General features: G+C 39.3%; 1 protein-coding gene across 1 annotated transcript; it reads left to right on the top strand.

The window, feature by feature from the left end:
- The first annotated feature begins 344 nt into the window (after positions 1 to 344).
- On the top strand, positions 345 to 9,012 carry LOC107871378 (pleiotropic drug resistance protein 2). The gene is made up of 21 exons (XM_016718301.2): positions 345 to 658; positions 1,532 to 1,959; positions 2,258 to 2,378; positions 2,495 to 2,583; positions 2,671 to 2,755; positions 2,840 to 3,130; positions 3,213 to 3,303; positions 3,543 to 4,443; positions 4,543 to 4,703; positions 4,839 to 4,942; positions 5,028 to 5,193; positions 5,277 to 5,381; positions 5,478 to 5,608; positions 5,691 to 6,023; positions 6,115 to 6,405; positions 6,714 to 6,797; positions 6,884 to 7,017; positions 7,104 to 7,331; positions 7,438 to 7,609; positions 7,709 to 7,963; positions 8,292 to 9,012. Exons 2-21 carry the CDS (start codon positions 1,553 to 1,555, stop codon positions 8,559 to 8,561), a joined length of 4,419 nt encoding a protein of 1,472 aa, XP_016573787.2. The 5' UTR covers positions 345 to 658; positions 1,532 to 1,552; the 3' UTR covers positions 8,562 to 9,012.
- Positions 9,013 to 9,906: the final 894 nt, after the last annotated feature.

The raw sequence follows: 9,906 nt of genomic DNA, 5'->3' as shown, positions 1-9,906 counted from the left end.
TGTATATTCACATGTACAATATTTTCTTAAAATTATTCACATGATGTTTGATATCTATTTTGGGATTCGAATTCAATATTAATGTGAAAATAAAGAAATACTTATCATTCTACGACAAATTGCACATAGTTTGCTTGAAGGCGAGGTTGACGTAACTGGCAAACTTATTGTCACGTGACCACGAGATTACTATTTGACTTGCAGAAAATGTAAGATAAAACTGCGCACAATAATTTGGCGACTATTTAGGTTAATTCTTCTGTCTTTTTCTTGTGCATGTCAACTCTTCCTTTGTACTTATCTTTTTTCAATATAAAGGTGAAAACTATGCACTAAACTTTATGATATCATTAAGAAAAGTAAACCAACTTTCTTGATGTGTATACAAACAAATTCAACTTTTTTTCTTCATTTAAAGTTAGTTTGTTTCTGAATAAGTACACTTCTTCTTTAGGTGTCATGTTATTGTAGAAATGCAGGATAAGGCTGTGTATAATAGATAACGGTTCAGTCCTTCTTTGGATTCCGTGCATAGCAGGAGCTTAGTGCAGCGATCTGAGCTTTTGTGGGTATCAAGTTGTTTGACAAATCTTGAATTGGAATCGGGATTGTACTTGAGTCGAGGGTCTTTTGAAAACGGTCTTTCTACCTTCAAAAGGTAGGCGTAAAATTTGCGTACACGCTATTCTCCCCAGACCCCACTTGTTGTGTTACACTGGCTTTGTTGTTGTTGTTGATTGTTTGTATGTATGGAACTTTATGGAAGCATTAAGAAAGTAAAAGAAGTTTATTTGATATGTATTCCAACAAATTCATTTTTCTCATTTAGTATTTGCTTCTGAATTATGAACATGCACCCTTGTGGTGGGGCGCTTCTCCCGGACACCGCGCATAGTGGTAGCTTTATTGCACCGGGCTGCTTTTTTTCTTTTGAATTATGAACATGGATATTTGATTCAATGAATTTGTTTCTGAATTATGAAAATGTCTACTTAAGCCGAGTTTCTATCAGAAACAACGTCTCTACCTTCACGGTTTAAGGGTAAGGCTGAGTACACATCACCCTCCTCGGACCCCACTTGCGGAACTACACTAGGGATGTTGTTATTGTAAGTTGGTGAAAAATCTTGATTAAGTGGGGGTCTGGGGAGGGTAAAGTGTATGCAGTATGCAGTCCGTGCCACTACCTCAGATAAAGAAGTAGAAAGGCTGTTTCCGATAGCCACCGACTCAGGACATATAATATATCCAAAAAAATACAATCAATTTTTTATTTAAAGTTTCTGCCATGTGACCAGGAGGTCATGGGTTCAAGCCTTTGAAACAGCCTCTGGTAGAAATGCAAGGTAAGGCTGCGTACAGTACAGTACACCCTAGTGGTGGGGCCCTTCCCCGGACCCTTCGCATACATGCATAGCGGGATCTTTAGTGCACCGGGCTACCCTTTAGTGAATTTCTGAATAATGAATAGGGTGTTTGATTCGATAAGTTTAAATCTTTTCTGGTTATCATAAAAATCTTGAATTGACAGCAGGAGATTCCAAAGGTGAAAATGTCAGCAACTATAAGCAAAGACGAATTCGCAAGGTCTCTAAGCCGACGATCGACGAGTAGGAGCAGAAGAATGAGTTTTGGATCAACAAGTAGAAGGAACTGGGCTTCAGCAAGTGTTAGCGAAGTTTTTACTGCACCAGGAGGTGATATTTTTCAGATAAGTGGAAGGGAAGATGACGACGAAGACGAGCTTAAATGGGCTGCTATTGAGAGACTACCAACATATGATAGACTGAGGAAAGGAATTTTGAAACAAACATTGGATGATGGAAAGATTGTTCATCAACAAGTCGATGTTACGAATCTTGGATTGCAAGATAAAAAGGAATTGATGGAAAGTGTACTTAGGATTGTGGAAGAAGACAATGAGCGGTTTCTTCGTAGACTAAGAGATAGGACTGATAGGTAAATCTTTCTTGATATCAATCTCTTTTTCACTATTCGTTATTGTTTAAAGGTGGTATCGGGGTCAGTTTGTGTGCACCTCGACTATTTTATCAGGTATTTGCTACCTCATATACCAACACAGGAATCGGATAACTGTCTGTTGAACCTTGTGTCTCCTGGTTTTCACCAACGAACAGTAGATAACATCCGTGATTGCAATAGTCTCTTAATCTTGATGTTTTGACATTGTTCCGATGATGCAAATTATGTATGTATTAATTGGAGTTTTGATGTTTTTTTTCTCTGCGTTATATAGGGTTACGATTGATATTCCAAAAATTGAAGTTCGGTTTGAGCATCTTTCCATCGAAGGAGATACATATGTTGGATCTAGAGCACTACCTACTTTGTGGAATGCTACCATCAACTTTGTCGAGGTACCATTTCCTTTCAACAACCATATTGATTCCGAGGTTCAACTTTGTAGAGTGAGCATTCTGTGCAACAAGTAGTTGTCCTAATGAAGTTTCTTTTTAATGTTCAAATTTCGTAGGGGGCTCTTGAAAAAGTCAAGCTTGTCCCTTCGAAGAAAAGGGTCGTCAAGATACTTCGTGGTGTAAGTGGAATTGTAAAACCATCAAGGTAATGGGCATTCCGTCTACAGTCTATTTGGCGAAGTTTCTAAAATCTGCTTATTTTGAGAAGTCCTTTTCGTTAAATATCCTATAGGATGACACTACTTCTTGGGCCTCCGGGAGGTGGGAAAACTACATTTCTAAAAGCACTTGCTGGTGTGCCGGACAAGGATCAACGAGTATGTGATTCTTCAACTTTCAGAAATAACGGCTTAAAGTGTTTATTGTATCATGTATGTCTAATTACTAGTTCGTCGATTTAGATTGCTGGAAAAATCAGTTATTGCGGTCATGAACTGTCGGAGTTTATTCCTCAACGGACATGTGCTTATATTAGTCAGCATGACCTTCATCACGGAGAGATGACAGTCAGAGAGACGTTGGATTTTGCTGGACGTAGTTTAGGAGTTGGCACGAGATATGAGCTCCTCACTGAACTGTCAAGGCGCGAAAAGGAATTGGGAATCAAACCAGATCCTGAGATAGATGCATTTATGAAAGCTACAGCAGTTGCCGGCCAAGAATCAAGTCTAGTCACAGACTATGTTCTCAAGGTTTAGATTCTGATTTAGTCGTAATAATTCCGTGCATCTAAGAACTGGATAAATGGTATTTGATTATTCGGGTGATTTGCAGATACTTGGGCTGGATATCTGTGCTGATATAATGGTAGGTGATCAGATGAGACGGGGTATATCAGGTGGACAGAAGAAGCGGCTGACGATAGGTTTCTAGACTCTTGCTGTATCCGTAATGATATGATTTTAGAGCCATACAAATGTTATGGCATGTTAGTATTGGCGTGTTCTAACTGCACTTTAGTCTGTGTCGAAAATCTTTCACGAGTTCTAAGGGCTGTTTTAATATGTATCGAAAATCTTTCCTTCATTCTTAAATTTCAGGCTGAGTCGAACGAATTTGCTTATGCACATTATGACATTTGTATCTACGTCTTACTGAATACAGGAGAAATGTTGGTTGGTCCTGCTAAAGTTTTCTTTATGGATGAAATCTCAACGGGCCTCGACAGCTCTACAACGTTACAAATTATCAAATACATGAGGCAGATGGTCCATATCATGGATGTAACTATGATAATATCCCTTCTTCAACCTGCACCTGAAACTTTTGAACTTTTCGATGACATTATTTTGCTGTCGGAGGGACAAATTATCTACCAAGGTCCACGTGAGAACGTGCTTGAGTTTTTCGAAAGCGTTGGATTTAAATGCCCAGAAAGGAAAGGAATTGCTGACTTTCTCCAAGAGGTTACTTCTCTAATGGACCAAGAACAGTATTGGTTCAGAAAAAGCGAACTTTACAGATTCATTACAGTGTCTGAATTCGCGGAACGCTTTGGCAATTTTCGTGTTGGACGTGAACTCTTTGATGAACTAGGAGTTGTCTATGACAAAAGTAGAGCTCATCCTGCTGCACTCGTCACAGAAAAATATGGCATCTCCAACGTGAAACTTTTCAAGGCGTGTTTATCAAGGGAATGGCTATTGATGAAGCGAAATTCATTCTTATACATATTTAAGACATTCCAGATAACTATCATGTCACTAGTAGCCTTTACGGTATTCTTTAGGACAGAGATGAAAGTTGGACAGATAGTAGACGGAGGTAAATTCTACGGGGCAATGTTTTTCAGCCTAATCAATGTGATGTTTAACGGTACAGCAGAACTTGCACTGATCGTTATTAGACTTCCCGTTTTCTTTAAACAAAGAGATTCTCTATTTTATCCTGCCTGGGCTTTCGCTCTCCCGATTTGGCTTTTAAGAATCCCCCTCTCGTTTATGGAATCATTGATATGGATTGTCCTTACGTATTACACCATCGGCTTTGCTCCTGCTGCAAGTAGGTATGTACCCATCGTTCACTCCTCGAAACTAAAAAATATGATATATAGTCAGAGTTAATATATCACACTTCTATCATTTGCACCTCGGAAAATTTTCAGGTTTTTCCGCCAGTTCTTGGTATTTTTCGCTCTACACCAGATGGCATTGTCTCTCTTCCGCTTTATAGCTGCAATTGGAAGGACTCAAGTAGTTGCAAATACTATCGGTACATTTGCCCTACTGGTAGTCTTTGTGCTTGGGGGTTTCATTGTCGCAAAAGGTCCGTTAGGACACCCTCTGGATTGATAAATTTCTTTATAACAGAGGTCTCGTTCAGCTACGTAGATTACCAAAATTCATCGACGTTCACATAAATGACCAATATTGTGAACCCTATTGCTTATTTGTTGTGTAGATGACCTCGAACCATGGATGAAATGGGGCTACTATGCGTCTCCCATGTCATATGCACAGAATGCGATAGCCATGAATGAATTTCTGGACAAAAGATGGAGTGCTGTAAGCTATACAATTCCATTCATTTGTTCACGAACTGTGACTACCATCAACATTTCATTTACATACCGACCTTTTTTCTTTTCAGCGTAACAATGACACAACTTTCTCCGAGGAAACGGTGGGCAAGGTTCTTCTTAAGTCAAGGAGCATGTATTTAGATGAGTATATGTTCTGGATAAGTGTCGTCGCACTATTTGCCTTCTCCTTTCTCTTCAACTTCTGCTTCATCTTGGCGCTAACTTACTTAAACCGTAAGATAGAGATTCTGTCTTCTATTTAAAACCTTGGAAACTTATTTTTTGCTCTCTCATCCATTCTTGTAAACGAAATGCAGCACTTGCTGATTCTAAATCTGTAATTATGGATGAGGAGCAAAGAAACCGTAATCCCAAAGAAGCAACAGCAAAGAGTTCAGCATCTACCACCGCAATGTTTGAAGGTTTGACAATCATATAAATATACATTTTTCCCTGTCGTTTTATTGTCCTAACTTTCCGTTTCTAAAGAATCTCACAAAACTGAATGATCATTGCAGGTATAGATATGGCTGTAAAGAATAATTCAAGGATTGACGAAAAAGCAGCCAAAAAAAGAGGAATGGTGCTTCCGTTCCAGCCATTGTCGCTTGCATTTAACCATGTCAATTACTATGTCGATATGCCAGCAGTAAGAAACATTCATCGGGTTCTAAGCACTGATACCGTTATGCTTAAATTTATTACTCATCATCCTGTTGTATGCTTGTCAGGAAATGAAGGCCCACGGAATTGAAGAGACTCGTCTCCAATTGTTACGAGATGTCAGTGGTGCATTCAGGCCTGGAGTCCTTACGGCCTTAGTTGGTGTAAGTGGAGCTGGGAAGACTACTTTGATGGATGTCTTAGCAGGAAGAAAAACTGGTGGCTACACAGACGGAAGTATCTTCATATCTGGTTATCCGAAGAACCAATCAACTTTTGCTCGGATAAGCGGTTATTGTGAACAGAATGACATTCATTCTCCACATGTTACTGTTTACGAGTCATTGATATATTCAGCTTGGTTGCGTCTCTCCCCAGATGTCAGAAAGGAAACTAGGAAGGTATTCGCTCCTATCACCTTGTCTCCTTTGTCTGCGAAAGTGTCATCTTTTGCTTCCGTATATGCTTAACTCGTTTAGTCGTTTTGTTCAGAACTTCGTCCAGGAAATAATGGAACTAGTCGAGTTGAAGCCTCTCAGGAATTTTCTAGTTGGCCTGCCGGGGGTAGATGGTCTGTCAACTGAACAACGAAAGCGACTGACTATAGCTGTGGAACTTGTAGCAAATCCATCTATTATTTTCATGGATGAACCTACATCAGGACTTGATGCCCGAGCTGCAGCGATTGTGATGCGTACTGTGAGAAATACAGTGGATACTGGGCGAACAGTCATCTGCACTATCCACCAGCCAAGCATAGACATCTTCGAAGCTTTTGATGAGGTAAGGATCGAAATATTGGCTTATACTCCCTCGGTTCTATTTTATGCAACACTCGTTTCTTTCAGTCTATTCCAAAAAGAACGATAGTTCTCTATAATTGTGCTCAGTTTACTCTCCACGACATGCTTTAATATCCATGGAAATGTCAAGTTTATGATCATAAGTTCCAATACGTCTTTCTTTCTTTATTAAACTGCATCCTCAGTTAAACATCTTCACATAAAATAGAACGGAGGGAGTATAACTTTCATAAATATGCATTTCTTGTGCTGCCACTATTCTTCTCATGCGAATGACTACCTTTGCAGCTGTTGTTAATGAAAAGAGGAGGACAAGTCGCTTATGCTGGATCGCTCGGACATCATTCTTGCCTATTGATAGAGTATTTTCAAGTGAGTATCATCTCATCCAAAATCTTCCAAGTTGTCGAAGTGATACTGTATTGATAAATCGATAACTAAAAAACGCTTTTTTCCAGTCTGTTCCAGGGGTTTTGACAATAAAAGAAGGAAGTAATCCGGCTACTTGGATGCTGGATATCACCACTCCAGCAGTTGAAGCTCAACTTAAGGTGGACTTTGGAGACATTTACGCCAACTCGGATCTATATAGGTAATAAGAAGATCGTATAGTCCTTTTCGTTTTACTTTCAGTACTGTGTTACTAACTCACTGTCGTTTAAAACTCAACTTCCGCAGGAGAAATCAAGAACTTATCAAACAATTAAGTGTTCCAGCACCAGGGTCCCAAGATCTTCATTTTCCTACGAAATACTCCCTACCGTTTATTGATCAATGCAAGGCTTGCTTTTGGAAACAACACTTATCGTACTGGAGGCATCCGCAATATAATGCCATAAGATTTTTCATGACAGCAATTATAGGAATTATATTCGGAATCATCTTTTGGGATAAAGGGAGCAAAATGTAAGTCATCGTCTTGCATATCTATTTCAATCGACGAACAATCAACTAGGCCTCGTTTCATGGAAACCCTCGTTCGTTTAAACTGACGGGAAAATCATGATAATAGGTACAAACTACAAGACCTATTGAATCTACTTGGAGCTATGTATGCTGCTGCTATGTTCCTTGGTGGAACAAATACTTCAGCTGTGCAGTCCGTTGTGTCAGTAGAAAGAACAGTCTTTTATCGAGAAAGAGCAGCCGGAATGTATTCTGCGCTGCCTTATGCATTTGCTCAGGTAAAGGAAGCACCAAACAGAACACAACTTGTAAACGTTTTACTTTTAGAATCAATTCATCATCGAAAGAACTAAATGTTCCCTTTTTTCTCTCTCCAGGTGGCCGTAGAGACTATCTATGTCGCGATCCAGACTTTTATTTATACCCTCCTTCTGTACTCGATGATCGGTTTCCAATGGACAGCTGCTAAATTCTTTTGGTTCTATTTCTTCGTTTTCATGTGCTTCGTCTACTTCACAATGTACGGAATGATGCTTGTAGCACTCACTCCAAGCTACCCGATCGCGGCCATCATCATGACATTCTTCCTCACGTTATGGAACTTGTTCTCTGGTTTCCTTATCCCTAGACCGGTAAGTACAATAACTCCTACAATACCATAACGAGTTTAAATTCTATACACCGAATCCTCCTCAGGGAGTGGAATTAGCAACCTAGAAACTAAGGCACGTTACCTCCTACAGCAAGCGTAAATACGCTGCCAGTGTAAATCTCTTTACATCATCAGTGTATGTAAGTACTATGCGAATGCACACATTTTAGTCGCGAATGAGGCACAACAAAAACATCTGTGCCTCGCAACCCAACAAGTTGAGCTCGATTCATGTCATCGTCACATCAAAATAAGCAGAATACTTACATATATCTGCACCTGATACATAAAAATGTTTGCTTCTGCAGCAAATTCCGATATGGTGGAGGTGGTATTACTGGGGTTCACCAATATCATGGACGATATACGGTCTCATAACATCTCAAGTAGGTGACAGGAACGACAGCGTTGAGGTACCAGGCATTGGCGAAATACCGTTAAAGCTATTTTTACAAGAATATATGGGATTTGAGTATGACTTTTTGGGATTTGTTGCTGTTGCTCATGTTGCTTGGGTTGTTCTATTCTGCTTTGTTTTTGCCTATGCCATTAAGTTCTTGAATTTCCAAAGGAGATAAAGTGAACTTGCAGACAATACAAAGTTTAGTGTACACGTAAATCAGCTATGTCGCTCGGACTCTTCAAAAGTAGTGTATTTGTGGAGAATCCGACATGGATGCAACATCAGAAGTGAAGAGTCCGCACAACTTTACAACAAATGTACATAAGTTACGTGGAGAAAATAGTTGTTGTTGGCCGGTATCCTCTCTATGGTGCTCAGACTCTCCAAAAATGTTGTCGAACATGTACTTTCTATGACATTTTTGAAGAGTTCGAGCGACGTAGATCATCATACAATTTATTTTCTTGTATGTTAGTCATAGTTCATTCTTGTGTCATACATATGATGTATTGAATTTTGATGTATAAATTTACTTTGTAAGTGCCACATGGGGTGTCAAATGGGCGGGTTGTGCTACATTTATACGGGTTAAAACCCACGTTCGACTTAAAATATTTTTTACATTATTTTGTTCTGAGTAAAGCATCTAGTAGCCCTGAACTATGACCAAATTTGCTATGACACGCTCCAACTTCACGGCGGTCCTATTACCCCTGAACTAAATTTTAGCATATTTTTGTCTATCTTTTTATCTGACGTGGCACCTTTTGTCAACCTTTTAAGCTGACGTGACACCTTTAACTTGGGTCCCATTTTATGTAATAAAGGTGTCACATCAGCACAAAAGGGTGACAAAAATACGCTAAAATTGAGTTAGGGGGTAATAGGACCCCTGTGAAGTTGAAGCGTGTCGTAGCAACTTTGGCCATAGTTCGGGGGTACTGGATGCTTAACAGACTATACTAAAACAAAACTTATGCTTCTATGTTTTGCTAGGTTTCTTGATGAGATTGATCCAAACTTTTAGATGGTCTAACTTGGACTATGTCCAAATTGATATGTTAATGAGTATATACTAGCCCAACCCATTCAAGTCTAGACGAGTTATATTTTCATGGACTAATATTTGACGAGAAAATTGACAAATATTTCTTTTTTGGACCGTTTATTAAGTTTTACCCTGCATTTTAAAGAGGGTTGGGGGTGGGGGTGGGGGGGCATTTTATTTTGATGATAAAAGTACCTTTAATTCAATCCTAACCGTCTCTGACAGAAATGCAAAGTAAGGTTGCATACAATACACCCTTGTGGTGGGCCCTTCCCCGGACACCGCTCATAGTGCCCTTTTATAAAAGTACCTTTAATTAAAATACGAGAAAACTTTAGAAACTTTTACGCGAACACTTATTAGTTTGAACCATTCATGGAGCTTGAGACTCGATGAAATTTTCGAACTCTAGCACATTGTGATGGAGTTGGCATAATATATAAACGTGTCCTTTTTGGCCTAAGCTGACATT

Source organism: Capsicum annuum, chromosome 5 (genome assembly GCF_002878395.1).
Source record: "Capsicum annuum cultivar UCD-10X-F1 chromosome 5, UCD10Xv1.1, whole genome shotgun sequence".
NCBI classification, from domain to species: domain Eukaryota; kingdom Viridiplantae; phylum Streptophyta; class Magnoliopsida; order Solanales; family Solanaceae; genus Capsicum; species Capsicum annuum.
Note: the sequence above shows the minus strand (reverse complement) of the source record. Positions and strands in the feature narration are given on the sequence as shown.